General features: G+C 42.0%; 1 protein-coding gene across 3 annotated transcripts in view; it reads right to left on the bottom strand.

The window, feature by feature from the left end:
- Positions 1–27,850, bottom strand: part of LCTL (lactase like) — a 102,304-nt gene that overhangs the window by 11,094 nt on the left and 63,360 nt on the right. For 2 of the 3 annotated variants that reach the window (XM_053718523.1, XM_053718524.1), the window contains one exon: positions 15,568–15,694. In XM_053718523.1, the coding sequence (XP_053574498.1) occupies positions 15,568–15,694 (127 nt within the window). Of the gene's footprint in view, positions 1–14,523; positions 14,588–14,759; positions 14,960–15,567; positions 15,695–27,850 lie in introns of all 3 variants that reach the window. The other variant, XM_053718522.1, reaches the window with a different exon arrangement.

Raw genomic sequence — 27,850 nt, 5'->3', positions numbered from 1 at the left:
TGAAAGCTCAGGGTCTTTGGTCTCGGGAAGAATCTCTTCTACCGATAAATATTCTGGAACTGAGAGCGATATTCAATGCTCTCAAGGCTTGGCCTCAGCTAGCAAAGGCCAAGTTCATACGGTTTCAATCAGACAACATGACGACTGTTGCGTACATCAACCATCAGGGGGGAACAAGGAGTTCCCTGGCGATGGAAGAAGTGACCAAAATCATTCAATGGGCGGAGACTCACTCATGCCACCTGTCTGCAATCCACATCCCAGGAGTGGAAAATTGGGAAGCGGATTTTCTGAGTCGTCAGACATTACATCCGGGGGAGTGGGAACTCCATCCGGAAATCTTTGCCCAAATTACTCAACTGTGGGGCATTCCAGACATGGATCTGATGGCCTCTCGTCAGAACTTCAAGGTTCCTTGCCACGGATCCAGATCCAGGGATCCCAAGGCGACTCTAGTAGATGCACTAGTAGCACCTTGGACCTTCAAACTAGCTTATGTATTCCCGCCGTTTCCTCTCATCCCCAGGCTGGTAGCCAGGATCCATCAGGAGAGGGCGTCGGTGATCTTGATAGCTCCTGCGTGGCCACGCAGGACTTGGTATACAGATCTGGTGAATATGTCATCGGCTCCACCATGGAAGCTACCTTTGAGACGAGACCTTCTTGTTCAAGGTCCGTTCGAACATCCGAATCTGGTCTCACTCCAGCTGACTGCTTGGAGATTGAACGCTTGATCTTATCAAAACGAGGGTTCTCAGATTCTGTTATTGATACTCTTGTTCAGGCCAGAAAGCCTGTAACTAGAAAAATTTACCACAAAATATGGAAAAAATATATCTGTTGGTGTGAATCTAAAGGATTCCCTTGGGACAAGGTAAAGATTCCTAAGATTCTATCCTTTCTTCAAGAAGGATTGGAGAAAGGATTATCTGCAAGTTCCTTGAAGGGACAGATTTCTGCCTTGTCTGTGTTACTCCACAAAAAGCTGGCAGCTGTGCCAGATGTTCAAGCCTTTGTTCAGGCTCTGGTTAGAATTAAGCCTGTTTACAAACCTTTGACTCCCCCTTGGAGTCTCAACTTAGTTCTTTCAGTTCTTCAGGGGGTTCCGTTTGAACCCTTACATTCCGTTGATATTAAGTTATTATCTTGGAAAGTTTTGTTTTTGGTTGCAATTTCTTCTGCCAGAAGAGTTTCAGAATTATCTGCTCTGCAGTGTTCTCCTCCTTATCTGGTGTTCCATGCAGATAAGGTGGTTTTACGTACTAAACCTGGTTTTCTTCCAAAAGTTGTTTCTAACAAAAACATTAACCAGGAGATAGTCGTGCCTTCTTTGTGTCCGAAACCAGTTTCGAAGAAGGAACGTTTGTTGCACAATTTGGATGTTGTTCGCGCTCTAAAATTCTATTTAGATGCTACAAAGGATTTTAGACAAACATCTTCCTTGTTTGTTGTTTATTCTGGTAAAAGGAGAGGTCAAAAAGCAACTTCTACCTCTCTCTCTTTTTGGATTAAAAGCATCATCAGATTGGCTTACGAGACTGCCGGACGGCAGCCTCCTGAAAGAATCACAGCTCATTCCACTAGGGCTGTGGCTTCCACATGGGCCTTCAAGAACGAGGCTTCTGTTGATCAGATATGTAGGGCAGCGACTTGGTCTTCACTGCACACTTTTACCAAATTTTACAAGTTTGATACTTTTGCTTCTTCTGAGGCTGTTTTTGGGAGAAAGGTTTTGCAAGCCGTGGTGCCTTCCATTTAGGTGACCTGATTTGCTCCCTCCCTTCATCCGTGTCCTAAAGCTTTGGTATTGGTTCCCACAAGTAAGGATGACGCCGTGGACCGGACACACCTATGTTGGAGAAAACAGAATTTATGTTTACCTGATAAATTACTTTCTCCAACGGTGTGTCCGGTCCACGGCCCGCCCTGGTTTTTTTAATCAGGTCTGATAATTTATTTTCTTTAACTACAGTCACCACGGTATCATATGGTTTCTCCTATGCAAATATTCCTCCTTAACGTCGGTCGAATGACTGGGGTAGGCGGAGCCTAGGAATGATCATGTGACCAGCTTTGCTGGGCTCTTTGCCATTTCCTGTTGGGGAAGAGAATATCCCACAAGTAAGGATGACGCCGTGGACCGGACACACCGTTGGAGAAAGTAATTTATCAGGTAAACATAAATTCTGTTATCTTGGAAAGTTCTATTTTTAATGGCTATTTCCTCGGCTCGAAGAGTCTCTGAATTATCAGCCTTACATTGTGATTCTCCTTATTTGATTTTTCATTCGGATAAGGTAGTCCTGCGTACTAAACCTGGGTTCTTACCTAAGGTAGTTACTAACAGGAATATCAATCAAGAGATTGTTGTTCCTTCTTTATGCCCAAATCCTTCTTCAAAGAAGGAACGTCTACTGCACAACCTGGATGTAGTAATTTTACTTACAGGCAACTAAGGAATTTCGACAAACGTCTTCTCTGTTTGTCATTTACTCTGGGCAGAGGAGAGGTCAAAAAGCTTCCGCTACCTCTCTTTCTTTTTGGCTTCGTAGCATAATTCGTTTAGCTTATGAGACTGCTGGACAGCAGCCTCCTGAAAGAATTACAGCTCATTCTACTAGAGCTGTGGCTTCCACTTGGGCCTTCAAGAATGAGGCCTCTGTTGAACAGATTTGCAAGGCTGCAACTTGGTCTTCGCTTCATACTTTTTCCAAATTTTACAAATTTGACACTTTTGCTTCATCGGAGGCTATTTTTGGGAGAAAGGTTCTTCAGGCAGTGGTTCCTTCTGTATAAAGAGCCTGCCTATCCCTCCCGTCATCCGTGTACTTTTGCTTTTGCTTTGGTATTGGTATCCCAGAAGTAATGATGACCCGTGGACTGATCACACTTAACAGAAGAAAACATAATTTATGCTTACCTGATAAATTCCTTTCTTCTGTAGTGTGATCAGTCCACGGCCCGCCCTGTTTTTAAGGCAGGTAAATATTTTTTAATTTATACTCCAGTCACCACTTCACCCTTGGCTTTTCCTTTCTCGTTGGTCCTTGGTCGAATGACTGGGAGTGACGTAGGGGGGAGGAGCTATATGCAGCTCTGCTGGGTGAATCCTCTTGCACTTCCTGTTGGGGAGGAGTAATATCCCAGAAGTAATGATGACCCGTGGACTGATCACACTACAGAAGAAAGGAATTTATCAGGTAAGCATAAATTATGTTTTTTTCTTTCGGGATTCAGATAGAGCATGCAATTTTAAACAACTTTCTAATTTACTCCTATTATCAATTTTTCTTCGTTCTCTTGTTTTCTTTATTTGAAAAAGAAGGCATCTAAGCTATTTTTTTTTTGGTTCAGAACCATGTAAAGCACTTGTTTATTGGTAATCAGCAAGAACAACACAGTGTGTTCACAAAAAAGGAGCCGGCATCTAAACTTACATTCTTGCATTTCAAATAAAAATACCAAGAGAATGAAAAGAATTTGATAATAGGAGTAAATTAGAAAGTTGCTTAAAATTGCATGCTCTATCTAAATCACAATAGAAAAAATTTGGGTTCAGTGTCCCTTTAAGTGTCACTTCCCTTACCCATTACCCCCAGTCATTCTCTTTGTCAGTGGAGGCTGTGCGAAGATGGTGTCTGAAGATATTTAATCCTTTTATGGGTACTTTTCCCTGCCAGCAAGGATTGGAACTATGCTGTGTCCATGTCAATCTATTTAGTAAGAGTAATGGTGACTTTTAGAAGTTAGAAGGCGGCGAGGTGGTTATTTCTAACAACTATGCTACCCCTTTGATATAAAACTAGAGTTGGTTACTCTGTCTTTTTCTACAAGTCACTGTTAAATGTGACACACCTAAGAAACTATTCCCTGCCTAATAGCTACTTCCACGGGTAAGTGCTCTCCCTTCTAGGTTAGAAGGTACCAGCACTTTAGGAGTTAAATGCTGTGTACTTGGTAATGGGACATGCCTTATCTCTAACATTGGAGATAACATATTCTTAAGGGTACTGCAGCTGCTATTAGGGGTACTTAACGTTATGAATTTTTAGGCTGGCTATGAGAAGGGGAAACTCATCAAACTTTATCTCTTGTTGGGATAACTTTGAGTAGAAGGGTTTTATAAATCTTATTTATAATTAATAAGGGTACTTGTTGCAGTCTGTTTATAGGACCGGGAATTTTCGTATCGTTTTGATTTTCCTTTCATGGGACTTGTGGCGCAGTTTTTCTTTTACGGTCATGTGACAGGCATTTGCGCTTTCGGCTCTATCTTTAGCCGACTTGTGTACAGAGAGTTGTGGAATAATAAACCGCTCCAGATCTGACAGCCGACTCCTGACCACGTTATATGTGCTGTATTTCAGCGTTTTTTCAGTGTTTATGTAGCAGACAATGTTTTCAATCTAGTGATTTTTGACTGCTAGTCACCTGAGAGTCCTCAGCAGATCTGAGGTTTAAAGTTTATTTATAATCTGGATATAATACAAAATCTCTATCAATATATTGTGAATATTTTGTTCATAGGACAGCTGTTCACATTATAAGTCGCTGATATTCTCAAGAGACCTTAAAGGATATGCTTGGCAATTTCCATAGCTCAAGTCTGTGGTTGCTTTCAGCACTGAAATCAAGGACAAATAATAGTTGGTACTAAAATACACATTTAACTATGTCTTTTGATAACTATACTGCTTGGAGGCTAAGATTTTTCCTCCTGTGCATTTTTGCTACACTTGTTTAAACAAGTTGCTTTTATTTCAAAATACAGATTCCCTCTCAGAGCCATCTGTTTATCTGGACAATGTTCGCAATGCCTTTATTTTCCCCGCAAACGTCCCAATCCGTAGCAGTTTTCACATGCAGTACCCTGCGGTTCCTCTCAAATCATTCCTGGGGGGTGTTTATTTACCAGGAGATTTTGCTGCGCAAAAAACTTCTGCAGTTTCTGCAGCCTTATCAGCATGTCCTATTACTGGTGAGAGAAAGAGGAAATCTAAAAATATACCCCTTAATAAGAGTTCTGACGACGCTAAGTCTGCGTTAGTCAGTCTCTCTCATTTATCTTAAGAAAATCATTCCTCAGTGACCTCTGAGGACGAGCTCTTTGATTCTGAGAACTAGTTCAGCAAGGTCCTTGTTACCTTAGAAGTATCTGTAGAGGTATTTCCAGTTCCAGATCATATGTCGGACATTATAGTTCAGGAATGGGAGAAGCCGGGGATTCTAGCCTTGTGGTTCTATCTCGCAGAGTTCTGTGGTTAAATTATTGGTCTGCTGATGTTACATCCAAATCCAAACTTATGTCTTTACCTTTATAGGCAATACTTTATTTGGTCCTGGTCTGGCTGAGATCATTTCTGAAATTACTGGTGGAAAGTGATCTTTCCTACCTCTGGACAAGAAGAATAGACCTAAGAGTAGTCAAAATCCAGGTCCTCATGGAGATCCAGTCAGCTTTGGAACAAGGGGAAGCAAGCCAAGAAGCCCTCCGCTTATTCTAAATCGGCATGAAGGGGCCGTCCCCGATCCAGTCTTGAAATAAGTGGGGGGGCTGGTTTTTCTTTTTTTCAACAGGCTTGGAACTGCAATATCCAAGAGCCTTGGGCCGTGGAGGTAGTATTACAGGGATACAGAATAGGATCAAGTTTTGTCTTCCCAGGGGTAGATTTATTCTGTCAAGGTTATCTACAAACCAGGTAAAGAAAGAGGCCTTCTTAATGTGAGTAAAGGGCCTATCTTCCCTGGGATTGATTGTTCCAGTTCCCATAGAGGAACAAGGTCAAGGATTCTATTCAAATCCTTTTGTGGTTCCCAAAAAAGAGGGAACTTTTCGTCCCATTTTAGACCTAACCTGTCTCAACAAATTCCTCAAGGTTCCATCCTTCAAAATGGAAGCTATTCTATCCATTTTTCCCTTGGTTCAGGAAGGTCAGTTCATGACTTTGATAGATCTGAAGAATGCTTATCTGCATGTTCCCATTCACAAGGAACATCTCCAATTCCTACGGTTTGCTTTTCTGGACAAACATTTTCAGTTTGTTGCTCTTCCCTTTGGCCTTGCCATGGCTCCTCGAATCTTTATGAAGGTCCTAGGGGCCCTTTTGGTGGTGGTCAGATCTCAGGGAATAACTTTGGCGCCTTATCTGGACGACATCTTGGTTCAAGCGCCATCTTTTCAGTTAGCAAAGCCCATACAGAGATGTTGTTGTCTATTCTACGTTCCCACAGGTGGAAAGTGAATCTGGAGAAGAGTTCACTGGTGCCAGACACCAGGTTGTGTTTCTTAGGAACGATTATAGATTCTCTATCCATGAAGATTTTTCTGTCAGAAAATCCCAACTTCTGTCTTCTTGCCTTTTACTTCAGTCCTCTATCTGTCCATCAGTGGCTCAGTGTATGAAAGTAATTTGTCTGATGGTTGCTTCCATGGACATCATTCAGTTTTCTTGTTTTCATCTAAGACCCCTACAGTTATGCATGCTCAGACAATGCAACGGAGACCACTCTGACTTATCACAGAGGATAACTCTGGACTCTGTAGTCTTGGATTTCGCAGGATCTTCTGTCTCAGGGTGCTTGCTTCCTGAGACCATCCTGGGTGATTATAACCACAGACGCCAGCCTTTCAGGCTGGGGAGCAGTTTGGGTTCTTTAAAGGCTCAGGGTCTTTGGACTCGAGAGGAGTCTTCTCTTCCCATAAACATCCTAGAGTTGAGAGCAATTTCCAATGCCTTCACAGACTGACCTCAACTAGCCTTAGTCCGGTTTATCAGATTTCTATCGGACAATATCACCTTAGTGGCATACCTCAATCACCAGGGAGGAACTCTGAGTTCCTCGCATTCTCCAGTGGGCGGAGTCTCACAATTGTCTTTTCTCTGTCATACTCATCCCAGGGGTGGACAACTGGGAAGCGGATTTTCTGAGCAGGCAGACCTTTCATCCCGGGTAGTGAGCTCTCCACCCTGAGGTTTTCACAATGATAACTCTCAAGTGGGGGTTCCGGAGTTGGATCTGATGGTGTCACGTCTTCACGCGAGGATTCAAAGATATGGTTCAAGATCAGAAGATCCACAGGCTGCTCTTATAGTAGATTTAATAAAACTGACTGCTCGGAGATTGAACGACTAGTCTTAGCTAGGCGTGTTTTTTTCTGAGAAAGTCATTGATACTATGCTTTAAGCTCGTAAGCCTGTTACTCAAGAATGTATGGCGCAAATACCTGTATTGGTGCGTATTGAAGGTTTTCTCTTGGATTTGGGTGAGAGTTCCTCGCATTCTGGCCTTTCTTTAGGAGGGCCTGGAGATAGGCTTGTCAGTCAGTACTCTGTAGGGTCAGATTTCTGTACTGTCTATTCTTTTGCACAAATGTCTGGCAGATCAGCCAGATGTTCATTCCTTTGTTCATGCCTTGGTCACAATCAGGCCTGTGTTTAAACCTGTTGCTCCTCCATGGAGCCTTAACCTTGTTCTTAAGGTTTTGCAGCAGGCTCCATTTGAGCCTATGCATTCGGTTGATTTTGGAAAATGTTGTTTCAACTTGCTATTTCATCTGCTCACAGAGTTTCCGAACTTTCAGTTCTGCAGTGTGATTCCCCTTACCTTATTTTTCATGCACATGAAGCGGTCCTTCGTACTAAATTGGGTTTTCTTCCCAAAGTGGTATCGGATCGCAACATCAATCAGGAAATTAATGTTTCTTCTTTTTTGTCCAAATCCTCCTCAGAAGGAACGTCTGTTAGACAACCTTGATGTTGTGCGTGCTCTAAAATTTTATCTACAAGCAACTAAGATTTTCGTCACTCTACTGCCCTATTCGTTGTCTTCGCTAGTAAGCATAAGGGTCAGAAGGCCAATTCTACTACTCTTTCTCTCTGGTTGAGAAGTGTTATATGATTAGCATATGGGATAGCTGGACATCAGCCTCCTGAGAGAATTACGGTTCATTCCGTTAGGGCTGTCTCTTCTTCCTGGGCTTTCAAAAATGAAGCGTCTGTGGAACAAATCTGCAAGGCGGCCACTTGGTCCTTATTGCATACTTTTTCCAAATTCTACAAATCTGATCCTTTTGCCTTGGCAGAGGCTTCCTTTGGGAGAATAGTTCTTCAAGCGGTGGTGCCTTCTGTTTAGGTCCGCCTGTCTTGTTCTCCATCCCTTTCATTCTTCTAGCTTGGGTATCGGTTCCCACTAGTAATTGGAATGATTCGTAAACTATCCATGCCATGGGAAAGAAAACAAAATGTATGTTTACCTGATAAATGTATTTCTTTCCAGGCATGGAGAGTCCACGACCTGCCCTTATTTAAATTTATAACAGCATTTTTTTTTGTTCAAAGCTCAGGCACTTCTATACCCTTATTTTATCCTCTTTTTACATTTCCCTTTGGCCAAATGACTGGGGGTTATGGGTAAGGGAAGTGACACTTAACAGCTCTGCTGGGGTGCTCTTTGCCTCCTCCTGCTGGCCAGGAGTGAATATCCCACTAGCAGGGGCGTATGGCCTAGGCCAACAAGGCCGGGGCCTAGGGCAGCAGATTTGGGAGGAGCAGCACATCTGCCCTATTCTCTCTCTAAAAGCTAGCACACAGTACAGTGAGCGAGAAAGTGTAGGCTTTTACAGAGAAGACGAGGCACGTGCGCTGATTAAGCTCACTCTTCCCAGGTAGTGCTCCTTTAAACCGCTGCTTCATTTAGAGCCGCTGGCATTTTTTGCAGTGAAAGTGTTCTTAGTAAGAATCTTGCCTGGGGATATGGTTACAAGGTGAGGCTGGAGGAGAAGACCTTGTACCGATATGGGTCTACGAGCTCAGTGCTTATTGCACGTCTTAGTAACTAACAGACTGGATGCGTATGTGCACTGCTTTGATCAGCTTGTGATGTCTAATCATAAACTCTCAGCGCTAATGTATGTTACTCCACGGAGTAAATAGTAAACAGACACTTAAAACGTTTCATTACTTGAATGATGGTAATTCAGGGGCGTATTTAGGTTTTGTGCTGCCCTAGGCACTCAAAATTCTGCTGCCACCCCACCCCAGGTTTAAGGCCTTTTTTTTTAGACATAATATTTTTGGGGCAGGGTGTAAAAAATTAAAAAAATTATGTCTTTTTAAGTAGATGTTCACCAAGGCTTGCATTCACTCTGGTCACACACACACAAAATTCTGCTGCCCCTTAAAAATCTGCTGCCCTAGGCACCGGCCTTGTTGGCCTATGCCTTAATACGCCCCTGATTGTTGCATGTTAAGGGCAGTGATTGTTTTAAAGTGTATTCTTCTTTCCCTTCCTCTCTCCCTTTTCTCTTGTAAGGTGTATCCAGTCCACGGATCATCCATTACTTGTGGGATATTCTCCTTCCCAACAGGAAGTTGCAAGAGGATCACCCACAGCAGAGCTGCTATATAGCTCCTCCCCTAACTGCCATATCCAGTCATTCTCTTGCAACTCTCGACAAGCATGGAGGTAGTAAGAGAGAAGTGGTGAAACGTAATTGTTTTTTTCTTCAATCAAAAGTTTGTTATTTTTAAATGGTACCGGAGTTGTACTATTTTGTCCCAGGCAGAAAATTGAAGAAGAATCTGCCTGTGATTTCTATGATCTTAGCAGGTTGTAACTAAGATCCATTGCTGTTCTCACACATAACTGAAGAGAGAGGTAACTTCAGCTGGGGAATGGCGTGCAGGTTATCCTGCTATGAGGTATGTGCATTTAATAATTTTTTCTAGAGATGTAAATGCTAGAAAATGCTGCTGATACCAGATTTATGTAAGGTAAGCCTGAATACAGTGATTTAATAGCGACTGGTATCATGCTAACTTGCAGAGGTAATACTCTTATAGATTTGCAATATAAAACGTTTGCTGGCATGTTTAAACGTTTTTATATATACTTTGGTGATAAAACTTTATTGGGGCCTAGTTTTTTTCCACATGGCTGGCTTAAATTTGTCTAGATACAGTTTCCTGAGGCTTTCTACTGTTTTAATATGAGTGGGAGGGGCCTAATTTAGCGCTTTATTGCACAGTAACTTTTACAGACTGAGACATCCAGCTTCCTTCAGGAGTCCTCTGAATGCTATAGGACCTCTCTAAAGGGCTCTTAGGCTTTCCAAAGTCGTTTGTTTGGGAAGGTAGGCCCACAGCAGAGCTGTAGCAGTTTATTGTGACTGTTAAAAAAACATCTATCGTTTTTTTTATCCGTTTTTTGAACTAAGGGGATAATCATCCATTTGCAAGTGGGTGCAATGCTCTGTTAGCTTATTATACACACTGTAAAAATTTCGCTTGATTTACTGCTTTTTTTCACTGTTTTTCAAATTCTGACAAAATTTGTTTCTCTTAAAGGCACAGTACAGTTTTTATTTTTTGCTTGTTAACTTGATTTAAAGTGTTTTCCAAGCTTGCTGGTCTCATTGCTAGTCTGTTTAAACATGTCTGACATAGAGGAAACTCCTTGTTCATTATGTTTAGAAGCCATGGTGGAACCCCCTCTGAGAATGTGTACCAAATGTACTGATTTCACTTTAAGTAATAAAGATCATATTCTGTCTTTAAAATTTTTTATCACCAGAGGAATCTGACGAGGGGGAAGTTATGCCGACTAACTCGCCCCACGTGTCAGATCCTTTGACTCCCGCTCAAGGGACTCACGCTCTAATAGCGCCAAGTACATCTAGTGCGCCCATAGCGTTTACTTTACAAGACATGGCGGCGGTCATGGATAATACACTGTCAGCGGTATTATCCAGACTACCTGGGTTTAGAGGAAAGCGAAACAGCTCTGGAGTTAGAAGAAATACAGAGCATACTGACGCTTTAAGAGCTATGTCTGATACTCCCTCACAATATGCAGAAGCTGAGGAAGGAGAGCTTCTTTCTGTGGGAGATGTTTCTGACTCAGGGAAGAGGATTCAACCTGATTCTGATATGTCTACATTTAAATTTAAGCTTGAACACCTCCGCGTATTGCTCAGGGAGGTTTTAGCTGCTCTGAATGACTGTGATACAATTGCAGTGCCAGAGAAATTGTGTAGATTAGATAAATACTATGCAGTGCCAGTGTGCACTGATGTTTTTCCAATACCTAAAAGGTTTACAGAAATTATTACTAAGGAATGGGATAGACCAGGTGTGCCGTTCTCTCCCCCTCCTATTTTTAAGAAAATGTTTCCCATAGATGCCACCACACGGGACTTATGGCAGACAGTCCCTAAGGTGGAGGGAGCAGTTTCTACCCTAGCTAAGCGTACTACTATCCCTGTCGAGGACAGTTGTGCTTTCTCAGCTCCCATGGATAAAAAGTTAGAGGGTTACCTTAAGAAAATGTTTATTCAACAAGGTTTTATTCTACAGCCCCTTGCATGCATTGCCCCAGTCACTGCTGCTGCGGCTTTCTGGTTTGAGTCTCTGGAAGAGGCTTTACAGGTAGAGACTCCATTGGATGACATACTTGACAAGCTTAGAGCACTTAAGCTAGCCAATTCTTTTGTTTCTGATGCCATTGTTCATTTGACTAAACTAACGGCTAAGAATTCTGGTTTTGCTATTCAGGCGCGCAAGGCGCTATGGCTTAAATCATGGTCAGCTGACATTACTTCAAAGTCTAAGCTGCTTAACATTCCCTTCAAGGGGCAAACCCTATTCGGGCCTGGTTTGAAGGAGATCATTTCTGATATCACTGGAGGGAAAGGTCATGCCCTTCCTCAGGATAGGTCCAAATCAAGGGCCAAACAGACTAATTTTTGTGCCTTTCGAAATTTCAAGGCGAGTGCGGCATCAACTTCCTCTAATGCAAAACAAGAGGGAACTTTTGCTCAGTCCAAGGCGGTCTGGAAACCTAACCAGACCTGGAACAAAGGCAAGCAGGCCAAAAGCCTGCTGCTGCCTCTAAGACAGCATGAAAGATAAGCCCCCTATCCGGTAACTGATCTAGTAGGGGGCAGACTTTCACTCTTCGCCCAGGCTTGGGCAAGAGATGTCCAGGATCCCTGGGCGTTGGAAATTATATCCCAGGGATATCTTCTGCACTTCAAAGCTTCCCCTCCAAAAGGGAGATTTCACCTTTCACAATTATCTGCAAACCAGATAAAGAGAGAGGCATTCTTACACTGTGTTCAAGACCTCCTAGTTATGGGAGTGATCCATCCAGTTCTGAAGGAAGAACAGGGACTGGGATTTTACTCAAATCTGTTTGTGGTTCCCAAAAAAGAGGGAACCTTCAGACCAATTTTAGATCTCAAGATCTTAAACAAATTCCCATCATTCAAGATGGAGACTATTCGTACCATCCTACCTATGATCCAGGAGGGTCAATATATGACTACGGTGGATTTAAAGGATGCTTATCTTCACATTCCGATACACAAAGATCATCATCGGTTTCTCAGGTTTGCCTTTCTGGACAGGCATTACCAGTTTGTAGCTCTTCCCTTTGGATTAGCTACAGCCCCAAGAATCTTTACGAAGGTTCTGGGGTCACTTCTGGCGGTCCTAAGGCCGCGGGGCATAGCAGTTGCCCCTTATTTAGACGACATCCTGATACAGGCGTCAAATTTCCAAATTGCAAAGTCTCATACGAACATAGTTCTGGCATTTCTGAAATCGCATGGGTGGAAGGTGAACGAAGAAAAGAGTTCTCTATCCCCTCTCACAAGAGTCTCCTTTCTGGGAACTCTAATAGATTCTGTAGAAATGAGGATTTACCTGACAGAGTTCAGGTTATCAAAACTTCTAAATTCCTGCCGGGTTCTTTATTCCACTTCTTGCCCTTCGGTGGCTCAGTGTATGGAAGTAATCGGCTTAATGGTAGCGGCAATGGACATAGTGCCGTTGCACGCTTACATCTCAGACCGCTGCAACTATGCATGCTCAGTCAGTGGAACGAGGATTACACAGATTTGTCCCCTCAACTGAATCTGGACCAAGAGACCAGGGATTCTCTTCTCTGGTGGCTATCTCGGGTCCATCTGTCCAAAGGTATGACCTTTCGCAGGCCAGATTGGACAGTTGTAACGACAGATGCCAGCCTTCTGGGCTGGGGGGCAGTCTGGAACTCCCTGAAGGCTCAGGGATTGTGGACTCAGGAGGAGACACTCCTTCCAATAAACATTCTGGAACTAAGAGCGATATTCAATGCTCTTCAGGCTTGGCCTCAGCTAGGGACAATGAGGTTCATCAGATTTCAGTCGGACAACATCACGACTGTGGATTACATCAACCATCAAGGGGGAACAAGGAGTTCTCTAGCGATGTTAGAAGTCTCAAAGATAATTCGCTGGGCAGAGATTCACTCTTGCCACCTATCAGCTATCCATATCCCAGGTGTAGAGATGCACAAAACCTTAATACGTCACTGCCCACTAGTAATTGGAATAATTCGGGGACTCTCCATGCCTGGAAGTAAATTTATCAGGTAAGCATACATTTTGTTTTTTCTTTCCTACAGTTATATTGTACTTTGAACTTAACAAAACGTTTTATTGTAGGTTCCTACTGTATATTACAGATACCATTTACTGGTTGTGTTATAATACAGTGGGAAGGGATAACATAGAAGCTGACCCATAAATATTAAAAGCTTGTGTTTGTTTAAATTATTTAAAATTTTACGTAAAAAAGTGCCTTTCATTTACAAACTTGTCTAATAATGCTTTGTGCAATCATAAATATATTGTCTTATTTGTATCAGAACCATCACTACTTCTGATAACTGAATTTAATCTGAAAATTGCAAAGGCTGATAGCAATTTTAGTCATCTTTATTACAGTTTTATTTTAAGGAAATAGATGTAATAAAAGTATACTATACAGGGTCCAGGGCGCTTTCAGCTTTCTCCTTTTTAAATTCTTATACTTCATCATGAACGGGCCAAACCTTTGCCACTCCTGCCTGTACATTATCTCTCAGAGTTAGTCTTGTTGCTGAAAAGGGGCAAACATAAAAAAATAAAATCCTATTAGCTGCTACCAAAGGCAGATTTGTAATAATTACAATTACTAAATTTATTCAAAGTGTTCATTTAAAGGGACATGAAGCACAAACTTTTTCTTAATGATTCAGATAGAGCATACGATTTTAAACAACTTTCAAATTTACTTCTATGGTCAAATTTGCTTTATTCTCATGGTATCCTTTGTTGAAGTAACAGCAATGCATTACTGGGAGCTAGCTGAACACAACTGATTAGCCAATGACCAGAAGCATTTATTTGCAGCCACCAATCAGCAGCTCTCTCTTAGTAGTGTATTGCGGCTTCTGAGTCTACCTAGGTATGTTTTTCAACAAAGGATAACTAACAAAGCAAATTAGATTATAGAAGTGCATGCTCTATCTGAAACATGAAAGTTCGATTTTGAGTTTACTGTCCCTTTAATTTTAAGCACTCAGAATTGTGTTCACAGGCATATTTAGTGATCAAGAGCGATCAATGCAAAAGATTTTATTTTTTTATAATTTGCCCTACACACTATGTATTCGTTACACAGCAAACATACTGTCACAGATGTTTTACGTAGTATTTACCTGCAGCCAGGAGCTGGTTTGTGGTCGAGCATGTTTCTGTAGATTTGCGATGCCAGTTTTCCACCTAGTTTGGGGGGTAAAAATGTTGATAATTTTTGGTGAGGAGTGAATCTAATTATACATAATATAGCTACATGCATCTTGAGTTTGTACTTACTGATGTGGAAATATTTTTTCAAGAAATTGTGTTTAATTTTTTTTTCTTTTTTTGTGCTAAAACTCGCACATTTTCTCACCTCCCGATGATTTGGAAATCCATTTGCACTAATAATCTTCTTATAAAACTGCACAGAAGCCTTTGGATAACGCGGTTTGTTTTTGTTCCTGAATTCCACAAAATACAGCCCAAATCTTTCAGAGAAGCCTTCATCCCATTCAAATTTATCCAACAAAGACCAGGCAGTGTATCCTTGAATATTAACACCATCCTTTATAGCTGAATTTAGGGGATATCAGATTAGTTGTTAGGCTTGTCTTTTACATAAGAAAACAAATTCTCCCTTCACCCTACCAAAGATCCTAAGGTAAAGTGTAAGCTCTATGTTTATAAGATACATGGGAAAACATGTCACCTGTCTTTGGTGGTGTATAAATGTAATCTACCATGAATTAGATGTTTTCACCATCACTGTAATACTGTGTATTATTTTATTTATTTCTATCTAGTGAATTTTACTATTTATAGACCGCACTCCCTGTGTATGCTTTTTACATTAATAAGAATAGATATGAGAAAGGAAATCTAGAGTGGGCCTTTTTAACCTTGTAGGTTTGTTTCTCTTCATCAACTTGAAAATGAACCTAACTCATCTATTAAATCGTTTAAAAAATAAAAAACAAGAACATAAATCCTACAGCAAAAGGAAGGGTTAATGGTGAGGCACTGCAGTATAAATTTGCAAGTTATTTAAGTACATATTATTATATTTTATCTCTATCCCAACTTGTTTTATGTCCCTTTTACTGCCAATATGCTGATGTTCTCTAATTTAAAGATTGATACACAATAAGATAACTAGCATCTTGCTATTTTAGCTTTCTTACCTTTTAGCATCTCATTAATGTAACCTTTAAGGTATTGTATTCGCCACTCATCACACAGCTGAGCACACTGCATTTTTTCAGATACACCATTCTCTGTCACGTAAACCATTGGGTTTCCATATTGTGTCTAAAAAAAACAGAAAGTGCCTTTATATTAAGTGTTTGTTAAAAGTAATAGTTACGTTTTCCATAGTGAACAACGTTTATAAATAATATATTAACACTAAACCGACCATTATTATTATTCTACCATGGCTCCCTCATGTAACCCTCACCAGGGAAGATGGTCCCTTTTTTAATCACATGCTCTATCTGAATCGTGAAAGAAAAAAATGGGTTTATGTCCTTTTACTGAAAATATGAATAACAAGCATATTCTCTGTAGAAATGGTATGCAAACAGAAGACAATAGCACTAGTTAATGTCCCAGTGGGGTTAAGATAGAGAAGTTGTATCATTGAACTCCCAGGCAATAATTAGCATCTCAATAACTGTTAGGCTGTGTGTTTAGACATAGATAACATTAGCATGTCTGCTTTACCTGCAGGCTCAGCCGTTTGGTATGGGCATGTCCTTGACAGGTGATGATTTTAATGAGCAAAACCAGCTATTTTTAATACCATTACCTACACAATTTAATAATCTGCAATAAGTATAACAAGTAATTTGGAAAACATTAAGGCATTTCTAGTATAGTGTCCCTTTAATACAAAAAGTATGGTAGCAGCAAAAATGGTCACAAGCTTTATGATTGAAGCATTAGATGGCAGATAATGGTTACAAAGTTTAATGTATGTAATTTGCCTTTTGAACCACGTTCGTATTATTTACCAATATAGAGCTGACACTTTTACACACACAATAATAATTCTGTCCCTACAACTTGAGCAATCCCTTCTAATCAAGAGTTGTGGTAATAAATGGCATTGCGTTATAGCAAAGCAAATATGTATGAAATGTTATTTGTCCACACAAAACTGCAGCAGTGTATAAATAAATGAAGGGTACTCTGGAAGTTGGAGTCCACTGTGCAGTATATGTGGTGCAGTTAAAATACAGAAACCAACTGAAGGTCCCAGGGTAACTGTAACACCTAACAGATAAGTAGTCTAAATACCCATAGCGCAGATACCAAGGTCAGACACAGTAACTGTCAGTATAGACATCCACTATGCTAATTATAAAACACCCAGCTTCCATTGTAACACTATCTCAAGATTTATCCGCAGGAATCGGATCAGCTATAGAGCACCCTATAGTACTGACTGTACCATACCTGGACTAGTTAGTAAGGTTCATTGCACAACCAGATAACTTCTTTAGTCCATGGCAAGTAGAAGAAAAAATAAACTTTGTGGCTCTATATGTTTATTCACAACCCCTAGAACATTTACAAAGGTGCCGCTTGCATTTATTTCAAAGATAAGACATGGCATCTACAACTCAATATCTGGACAATATGCTACTTTTTACGCCATTAGTGGATTTGGCTTATCACAACTGAGATGGAGGAGTAACTATTTGCTGGGACAAAATTGAATTTTCTCCAACATAGGTGTGTCCGGTCCACGGCGTCATCCTTACTTGTGGGATATTCTCTTCCCCAACAGGAAATGGCAAAGAGCCCAGCAAAGCTGGTCACATGATCCCTCCTAGGCTCCGCCTACCCCAGTCATTCTCTTTGCCGTTGCACAGGCAACATCTCCACGGAGATGGCTAAGAGTTTTTCGGTGTTTAAATGTAGTTTTTATTCTTCAATCAAGTGTTTGTTATTTTAAAATAGTGCTGGTATGTACTATTTACTCTGAAACAGAAAAGAGAAGAAGATTTCTGTTTGTGAGAGGAAGATGATTTTAGCAAACGTTACTAAAATCGATTGCTGTTTCCACACAGGACTGTTGAGATGAAGTAACTTCAGTTGGGGGAAGCAGTTGGCAGACTTTTCTGCCTGAGGTATGATGGCCACATTTCTAACACGACTTGGTAATGCTGGAAGGCTGTCATTTTCCCTATGGGGACCGGTAAGCCGTTTTCTTAGATTAAGTATAAGAATAAAGGCTTTATAAGGGCTTAAAAAACTGGTAGACATTTTTCTGGGCTAAAACGATTACTTGCTAAGCATATTTGACATATTATAGCGCTTTATAGTATTATAATCTTGGGGATTGTTGTTAAAAAACGGCAGGCACTGTATGGACACCTTTTTCAGATGGGGGCCTTCTCTAGTCATAGGCAGAGCCTCATTTTCGCGCCACTAATGCGCAGTTGTTTTTGGAAGGCAAGGCATGCAGATGCATGTGTGAGGAGCTAAGATCCACTGAAAAAGCTTATAGAAGGCGTCATTTGGTATCGTATTCCCCTCTGGGCTTGGTTGGGTCTCAGCAAAGCAGATTCCTGGGACTGTATGGGGTTAAATGTAAAAACGGCTCCGGTTCCGTTATTTTAAGGGTTAAAGCTTTCAAATTTGGTGTGCAATACTTTTAAGGCTTTAAAAGTGGTGTGGTGAAATTTTGGTGAATTTTGATCAATTGCTTCATACTTTTTCGCATATTCAGTAATAAAGTGTGTTCTGTTTAAAATTTAAAGTGACAGTAACGGTTTTATTTTAAAACGTTTTTTGTGCTTTGTTGACAAGTTTAAGCCTGTTTAACATGTCTGAACCATCAGATAAACGATGTTCTATATGTATGAAAGCCAATGTGTCTCCCCATTTAAATATATGTGATAATTGTGACATGGTGTCCAAACAAAGTAGGGACAATGATGCCACAGATAATAATAGTGCCCAAGATGATTCTTCAGATGAGGGGAGTAAGCATGGTACTGCATCACCCCCTTCTGTGTCTACACCAGTTTTGCCCACACAAGAGGCCCCTAGTACATCTAGTGCGCCAATACTTATTACTATGCAACAATTAACGGCTGTTATGGATAATTCTATTGCAAATATTTTATCTAAAATGCCTACTTATCAAAGAAAGCGCGATTGCTCTGTTTTAAACACTGAAGAGCAAGAGGACGCTGATGATAACGCTTCTGACATACCCTCACACCAATCTGAAGGGGCAAGGAGGGAGGTTTTGTCTGAGGGAGAAATTTCAGATTCAGGGAAAATTTCTCAACAAGCTGAACCTGATGTTGTAACATTTAAATTTAAACTAGAACATCTCCGCGCACTGCTTAAGGAGGTATTATCTACTCTGGATGATTGTGACAATTTGGTCATTCCAGAGAAATTATGTAAGATGGATAAGTTCCTAGAGGTTCCGGTGCCCCCCGATGTTTTTCCTATACCCAAGCGGGTGGCGGATATAGTAAACAAGGAATGGGAAAGGCCCGGCATACCTTTTGTGCCTCCCCCTATATTTAAGAAATTATTTCCTATAGTCGACCCCAGAAAGGACTTATGGCAGACAGTCCCTAAGGTCGAGGGGGCGGTCTCTACTCTAAACAAACGCACTACCATTCCCATAGAAGATAGTTGTGCTTTTAAAGATCCTATGGATAAAAAATTAGAGGGTTTGCTTAAAAAAATGTTTGTTCAGCAAGGTTACCTTCTACAACCAATTTCATGCATTGTTCCTGTCACTACGGCAGCGTGTTTCTGGTTCGAAGAACTAGAAAAGTTGCTCGATAAAGAATCTTTGTATGAGGAGATTATGGACAGAGTTCATGCACTTAAACTGGCTAACTCTTTTATTCTAGATGCGGCTTTGCAATTAGCGAGATTAGCGGCGAAAAATTCAGGGTTTGCTATCGTGGCGCGCAGAGCGCTCTGGCTGAAGTCTTGGTCAGCGGATGTGTCTTCCAAGACAAAATTACTTAACATCCCTTTCAAGGGCAAAACACTGTTTGGGCCTGATTTGAAAGAGATTATTTCAGACATCACCGGAGGAAAGGGCCACGCCCTTCCTCAGGATAGGTCTTTTAAGGCTAGAAATAAGCCTAATTTTCGTCCCTTTCGCAGAAACGGACCAGCCTCTACTTCTACATCCTCTAAGCAAGAGGGTAATACTTCTCAACCCAAACCAGCCTGGAGACCGATGCAAGGCTGGAACAAGGGTAAGCAGGCCAAGAAGCCTGCCACTGCTACCAAAACAGCATGAAGGGATGGCCCCCGATCCGGGACCGGATCTGGTGGGGGGCAGACTTTCTCTCTTTGCTCAGGCCTGGGCAAGAGATGTTCAGGATCCTTGGGCACTAGAAATAGTTTCTCAAGGTTATCTCCTGGAATTCAAGGAACTACCCCCAAGGGGAAGGTTCCACAGGTCTCAATTATCTTCAAACCAAATAAAAAGACAGGCATTCTTACATTGTGTAGAAGACCTGTTAAGGATGGGAGTAATTCATCCAGTTCCAATAAGAGAACAAGGGATGGGGTTTTACTCCAACCTGTTCATAGTTCCCAAAAAAGAGGGAACGTTCAGACCAATTCTAGATCTCAAGATCCTAAACAAATTTCTCAGGGTTCCATCGTTCAAAATGGAAACCATTCGAACGATCCTTCCTACCATCCAGGAAGGTCAATTCATGACCACGGTGGATTTAAAGGATGCGTACCTCCATATTCCTGTCCACAAGGAACATCATCAGTTCCTAAGGTTCGCTTTTCTGGACAAGCATTTCCAGTTTGTGGCACTTCCATTCGGGTTAGCCACTGCTCCGAGAATTTTCACAAAGGTACTAGGGTCCCTTCTGGCGGTTCTAAGACCAAGGGGCATTGCAGTAGTACCGTACTTGGACGACATCCTGATTCAAGCGTCGTCTCTGTCAAAGGCAAAGGCTCATACGGACATCGTCCTAGCCTTTCTCAGATCTCACGGATGGAAAGTAAACATAGAAAAAAGTTCTCTTTCCCCGTCAACAAGAGTTCCCTTCTTGGGAACAATAATAGACTCCTTAGAAATGAGAATTTTTCTGACAGAGGTCAGAAAATCAAAACTTCTAAGCTCTTGTCAAGTTCTTCATTCTGTTCTTCGTCCTTCCATAGCGCAGTGCATGGAAGTAATAGGATTGATGGTTGCAGCAATGGACATAGTTCCTTTTGCACGAATTCATCTAAGACCATTACAACTGTGCATGCTCAGACAGTGGAATGGGGATTATACAGACTTGTCTCCGACGATTCAAGTAGATCAAAGGACCAGAGATTCACTCCGTTGGTGGCTAATCCTGGACAATCTGTCACAGGGAATGAGCTTCCGCAGACCAGAGTGGGTCATTGTCACGACCGACGCCAGTCTGGTGGGCTGTGGCGCGGTCTGGGAACCCCTGAAAGCTCAGGGTCTATGGTCTCGGGAAGAATCTCTTCTCCCGATAAACATTCTGGAACTAAGAGCGATATTCAATGCTCTCAAAGCTTGGCCTCATCTAGCAAAGGCCAAATTCATAAGGTTTCAATCAGACAACATGACGACAGTTTCTTATATCAACCATCAGGGGGGAACAAGGAGTTCCCTGGCGATGGAGGAAGTGACCAAGATAATTCAATGGGCGGAGGATCACTCCTGCCACTTGTCTGCAATCCACATCCCAGGAGTGGAAAATTGGGAAGCGGATTTTCTGAGTCGTCAGACTTTCCATCCGGGGGAGTGGGAACTCCACCCGGAAATCTTTGCCCAAATAACTCAATTATGGGGCATTCCAGACATGGATCTGATGGCGTCTCGCCAGAATTTCAAGGTTCCTTGTTACGGGTCCAGATCCAGGGATCCCAAGGCGACTCTAGTAGATGCACTAGTAGCACCTTGGACCTTCAACCTAGCTTATGTTTTCCCACCGTTTCCTCTCATTCCCAGGCTGGTAGCCAGGATCAACCAGGAGAGGGCTTCGGTGATCTTGATAGCTCCTGTGTGGCCACGCAGGACTTGGTATGCAGACCTGGTGAATATGTCATCAGCTCCACCATGGAAGCTACCTTTGAGACAGGACCTTCTTGTTCAAGGTCCGTTCGAACATCCGAATCTGGTTTCTCTCCAACTGACTGCTTGGAGATTGAACGCTTGATTTTATCAAAGCGTGGGTTTTCAGATTCTGTAATAGATACTCTTATTCAGGCTAGAAAGCCTGTAACTAGAAAGATTTACCATAAGATATGGAAAAAATATATCTATTGGTGTGAATCTAAAGGATTCCCATGGAACAAGATAAAAATTCCTAGGATTTTATCCTTTCTACAAGAGGTTTTGGAGAAGGGATTATCTGCAAGTTCTCTGAAGGGACAGATTTCTGCGTTATCTGTTTTACTTCACAAAAGGCTGGCAGCTGTGCCAGACGTTCAGGCGTTTGTTCAGGCTCTGGTTAGAATCAAGCCTGATTACAGACCTTTGACTCCTCCCTGGAGTCTCAATCTAGTTCTTTCAGTTCTTCAAGGGGTTCCGTTTGAACCCTTACATTCCGTAGATATTAAGTTATTATCTTGGAAAGTTTTGTTTTTGGTTGCAATTTCTTCTGCTAGAAGAGTTTCAGAGTTATCTGCTCTGCAGTGTTCTCCGCCCTATCTGGTGTTCCATGCAGATAAGGTGGTTTTGCGTACTAAGCCTGGTTTTCTTCCGAAAGTTGTTTCCAACAAGAATATTAACCAGGAGATAGTTGTGCCTTCTTTGTGCCCGAATCCAGTTTCAAAGAAGGAACGTTTGTTACACAATTTGGACGTAGTCCGTGCTCTAAAATTCTATTTAGAGGCCACTAAAGATTTCAGACAAACTTCTTCTTTGTTTGTTGTTTATTCTGGTAAAAGGAGAGGTCAAAAAGCGACTTCTACCTCTCTTTCCTTTTGGCTTAAAAGCATTATCCGTTTGGCTTATGAGACTGCCGGACGGCAGCCTCCTGAAAGAATCACAGCTCACTCCACTAGGGCTGTGGCTTCCACATGGTCCTTCAAGAACGAGGCTTCTGTTGACCAGATATGTAAGGCAGCGACTTGGTCTTCACTGCACACTTTTGCCAAATTTTACAAATTTGATACTTTTGCTTCTTCAGAGGCTATTTTTGGGAGAGAGGTTTTGCAAGCCGTGGTGCCTTCCATTTAGGTGACCTGATTTGCTCCCTCCCTTCATCCGTGTCCTAAAGCTTTGGTATTGGTTCCCACAAGTAAGGATGACGCCGTGGACCGGACACACCTATGTTGGAGAAAACAGAATTTATGCTTACCTGATAAATTACTTTCTCCAACGGTGTGTCCGGTCCACGGCCCGCCCTGGTTTTTTTAATCAGGTCTGATGAATTATTTTCTCTAACTACAGTCACCACGGTATCATATGGTTTCTCCTATGCCTATTTCCTCCTGTACGTCGGTCGAATGACTGGGGTAGGCGGAGCCTAGGAGGGATCATGTGACCAGCTTTGCTGGGCTCTTTGCCATTTCCTGTTGGGGAAGAGAATATCCCACAAGTAAGGATGACGCCGTGGACCGGACACACCGTTGGAGAAAGTAATTTATCAGGTAAGCATAAATTCTGTTTTTTTCCTTCTTAATTTGGGAAGAGTCGACAGCTGCATTCCTTACTTGTGGGAAATACTGAACCTGGCCACCAGAAGGAGGGAAAGACACCCCAGCCAAAGGCTTAAATACCTCCCCCACTTCCTTATAACCCCAGTCATTTTTTGCCTTTCGCCACAGGAGGTTGGCAGAGAAATGTTAGAAGAATTCAGAGTAGTCTCTTATGGAGGGTAGTACTCTTCGAGATGGGACTGGAGTTTTAAGTAGTCCTGTCAGCCTCTCAGTGAGAGCAGGGAGAGTCTTTCTAGAAACCATCCTGACTCATAATAACAGCTCCATAAGCAATTCGCGTTGACGAGTTTCGCTGCCTGCTTTCTTCACTCAAGTCCATGTCAGAAGCAATGCTACTATCTGTCAAACTTGAAGGACCATGTTACTGTTTCACGGCATAGATTCTGGTAAGATCGTTTCATTTTTTATACATATGATAACGCAAGAAGACAGGGTCACAGTGTGACTCCTTTTATCTGTATAGAATAAAGGGTTAATATCTCCTAAGGGGAATTATTGAACAGTGGGGAATAATATTATATGTTTGATTTTAGAGGCGAAAAGAAAAGTGACAGTATAATAGCACTCATGAGATACTAAATAAAGTATGTATAAATAATGTGACAAGGAAGATCACCTAAATCAGGGATCTAATAAAACAACATTTAATTAGGATAAATAAAATAATGTGGATACGGTGTGAATGCATTAAAACTTAGATTAAATATATATATATATATACAAAGAGTGACATTCTAAGTATACTCAGTACTAAATAAAACCGCAAGCCACACAGCTCAGTGCAAACCAACCAAAGCTCATAAATTGCAAGGAAAATTGCCTAAAAAGGGGGATTAACCTCGCCACAATGTAACTGAAAAATGCAATATGGAGCAGAAGTAAGCACGGCTCTGTGTGACTGAGGTATAGATTAGGGTATAAACCCAAATATAACCAATTCTCTTTGTTTGAGAAACTATAAAAGTAGATGTTGTTCCCAAATACGCCTGATGCGCATTTCTCCGTTACCATAGCTTTGTTAAAGGCGTGGTAACGGCGAAATGCGCATCAGGCGTATTTGGGGACAACACCTACTTTTATTGTTTCTCAAACAGAGAGAATTGGTTATATTTGGGTTTATACCCTAATCTATACCTCAGTCACACAGAGCCGTTCTTACTTCTGCTCCATATTGCATTTTTCAGTTACATTGTGGCGGGTCAATCCCCCTTTTTAGGTAATTTTCCTTGCAATTTATGAGCTTTGGTTGGTTTGCACTGAGCTGTGTGGCTTGCGGTTTTATTTAGTACTGAGTATACTTAGAATATTTTCAGTGGATGTTGTCACCCTTTGTATATATATTTAATCGAAGTTTTAATGCATTCTCATCGTATCCACATTATTTTATTTCTCTTGCAAGGTGTATCCAGTCCACGGATTCATCCTTTACTTGTGGGATATTCTCATTCCCTACAGGAAGTAGCAAAGAGAGCACACAGCAAAGCTGTCCATATAGCTCCCCCTCTAGCTCCACCCCCCAGTCATTCTCTTTGCTGGTTCTAAGCACTAGGGTCTCTCTCGGGAGTGTAAAGTGAATGTGGTGTTAGATTTATTATCTTCAATCAAAAGTTTGTTATTTTAAATTGTACCGGTTTGTACTATTTACTCTCTAGCAGAAAAGTGATGAAGATTTCTGCTGAGAGGAAAATGATTTTAGCATGTTGTAACTAAAATCCACTGCTGTTCCCACACAGGACTGAGGAGTACCAGAAAACTTCAGTTGGGGGGAACAGTTTGCAGGGTGATCTGCAATAAGGTATGTTCAGTCATTTATTTCTAGACAAGACTGAGATAATGCTAGAAGAGACTGACAAGATCCCCATGAGGGGAGGGTAAGCTATGTTCACAGACTTAGTAAGGAATTGAATGCTTACATAATAGGGCTAATATACTGGTTGACACTTATTCAGGGCAATCGATTGTTTGGCTAAGGAAAAATCGGTTTGCAAGACACTTTGAAAGCCCTTTTGGATTCTTTCTGGGGTTATTACCACATGGCTATTTTTTAGTCACTTAGGAGTGATTTACTAGGCCTCACAGCTCCGGAGTAGAGTGGGAGGGGCCTTAGAATTGCAGAGAAGTTCATGCTGTTTCACATGGAGGGTCCTGCTGATGTTTGAGGGCCTAAAAGAAGCTATATTCCCCCAAATCTGATCCCTAAGGGCAGGTATGTGGCAAGGTGCTGTAGTGATTTAACTGGGTGTTGGCTTTAGGCTGCTCCGGTTTGGGCATTAAGGGGTTAATCGTTTTGAAACTTGTGGTTCAATCTTATTAAGGCTTTAGCTACATACTGTGAAAATTTCAGAAAGATTGATGCATTTTTCACTGTTTTGTAAAATTGTGTGCTCTTTTTATCTCTTAAAGGCACAGTAACGTTTTTTTCAAATTGTGTTTTTTATTTGATTAAAGTGATTTCCAAGCCTGTTTGTGTACTCTACTAGTCTGTTAAACATGTCTGTCACTAAGGAAAATCCTTGTTCAATGTGTTTAGAAGCCATGGTGGAACCCCCTCTCAGAATGTGTCCCACTTGTACTGATATGTCTATACACTTTAAAGATCATATTGTTGCACTTAAGAATGTGGCCCAAGATGATTCTCAGACTGAAGGTAACGAGGGTAGCCCGTCTGCCTCTCCCCAAGTGTCACAACCAGTTACGCCTGCGCAAGCGACGCCTAGTACCTCTAGTGCGTCTAACCCTTTTACATTACAAGACTTAGCGGCAGTCATGGATAATTCTCTTACAGCCTTCTTATCTAAACTGCCCGTGTTCCCTGCAAAGCGTGATAGCTCCGTTTTAAGAACAGATTATGAGCATTCTGACGCTTTGGTAGCCGTATCCGATATACCCTCACAACGCTCTGAAGTGGGAGCGAGGGATTTGATGTCTGAGGGAGAAGTCTCTGATTCAGGAAGAGTTCCTCCTCAGACAGATTCAGATACATTGGCTTTTAAATTTAAACTAGAACACCTCCATGTTTTACTTAGGGAGGTATTAGCTACTCTGGATGACTGTGACCCTTTGGTGATCCCAGAGAAATTGTGTAAAATGGACAAGTACCTAGAGGTCCCTGTTTATACGGATGTGTTTCCGGTCCCTAAGAGGATTGCGGATATCGTTACTAGGGAGTGGGATAGGCCAGGTGTCCCTTTTGTCCCCCCTCCTGTTTTTAAGAAAATGTTCCCCATATCTGACCCCATGCGGGACTCGAGGCAGACGGTCCCTAAGGTGGAGGGGGCTGTTTCTACACTAGCTAAACGCACAACCATACCAATTGAAGACAGTTGTGCTTTTAAAGACCCTATGGATAAAAAATTAGAGTGTTTACTTAAGAAAATTTTTGTTCAACAAGGTTTTCTTCTCCAACCTATTGCCTGCATTATTCCTGTATCTATTGCAGCTGCTTTCTGGTTTGAGGCGCTGGAAGACTCGCTCCAGACGGAGACCTCATATGAGGAAATTATGGATAGAATTAAGGCTCTAAAGCTAGCTAATTCTTTTATCACTGACGCCGCTTTCCAAATAGCTAAGTTAGCGGCAAAAATTCAGGTTTCGCCATTTTGGCGCGCAGGGCGCTATGGCTAAAGTCCTGGTCGGCCTAGAGGTCCCTGTTTATACGGATGTGTTTCCGGTCCCTAAGAGGATTGCGGATATCGTTACTAGGGAGTGGGATAGGCCAGGTGTCCCTTTTGTCCCTTTTGTCCCCCCTCCTGTTTTTAAGAAAATGTTCCCCATATCTGACCCCATGCGGGACTCGAGGCAGACGGTCTCAGGTTCGCCTTTCTGGACAAGCATTTTCAGTTTGTGGCTCTTCCTTTCGGGTTGGCCACTGCTCCCAGAATTTTCACAAAGGTGCTAGGGTCCCTCCTGGTGGTTCTAAGACCGCGGGGCATAGCAGTGGCTCCTTACCTAGACGACATCTTAATTCAGGCGTCAACTTTCCAAAGAACCAAGTCTCACACGACTTGGTTTGTATTGGCCTTTCTGAGGTCTCACGGGTGGAAGGTGAACATCAAAAAAGAGTTCTCCCTCCCCCCTCACAAGAGTTCCATTCCTAGGAACCCTGATAGACTCGGTAGAAATGAAAGTATTTCTGATGGAGGTCAGAAAGCTAAAACTCTTAACTACTTGCCGAGCTCTTTATTCCATTCCTCGGCCATCTGTGGCTCAGTGCATGGAGACAATCGAACTAATGGTTGCGGCAATGGACATAGTCCCTTTTGCTCGGATACACCTCAGACCACTGCAACTATGCATGCTCAAACAGTGGAATGGGGATTATGCAGATTTGTCTCCTCAAATTCAGTTGGACCAGGAGACCAGAGATTCTTTTCTCTGGTGGTTGTCTCAGGATCACCTGTCTCAAGGAATATGTTTCCGCAGGCCAGAGTGGATCATTGTAACGACCGACGCCAGTCTATTAGGCTGGGGTGCGGTCTGGGACTCCCTGAAAGCTCAGGGCTTATGGTCTCGGGAAGAAACTCTTCTCCCAATAAACATTCTGGAACTGAGGGCGATATTCAACGCTCTTCAGGCATGGCCTCAACTAGCGGCGGCCAAATTCATCAGATTTCAGTCAGACAACATCACGACTGTAGCTTACGTCAATCATCAGGGGGGAACAAGGGTTCCCTAGCGATGACGGAAGTAACCAAAATAATCAGGTGGGCGGAGGATCACTCCTGCCATCTCTCAGCAATTCACATCCCAGGAGTAGACAACTGGGAGGCG

This window comes from Bombina bombina, chromosome 6 (assembly GCF_027579735.1).
Source record: "Bombina bombina isolate aBomBom1 chromosome 6, aBomBom1.pri, whole genome shotgun sequence".
NCBI classification, from domain to species: Eukaryota; Metazoa; Chordata; class Amphibia; order Anura; family Bombinatoridae; genus Bombina; species Bombina bombina.
The sequence above is the reverse complement of the archived record's forward strand: the minus strand, read 5'-3'. Positions and strand labels throughout refer to the sequence as shown.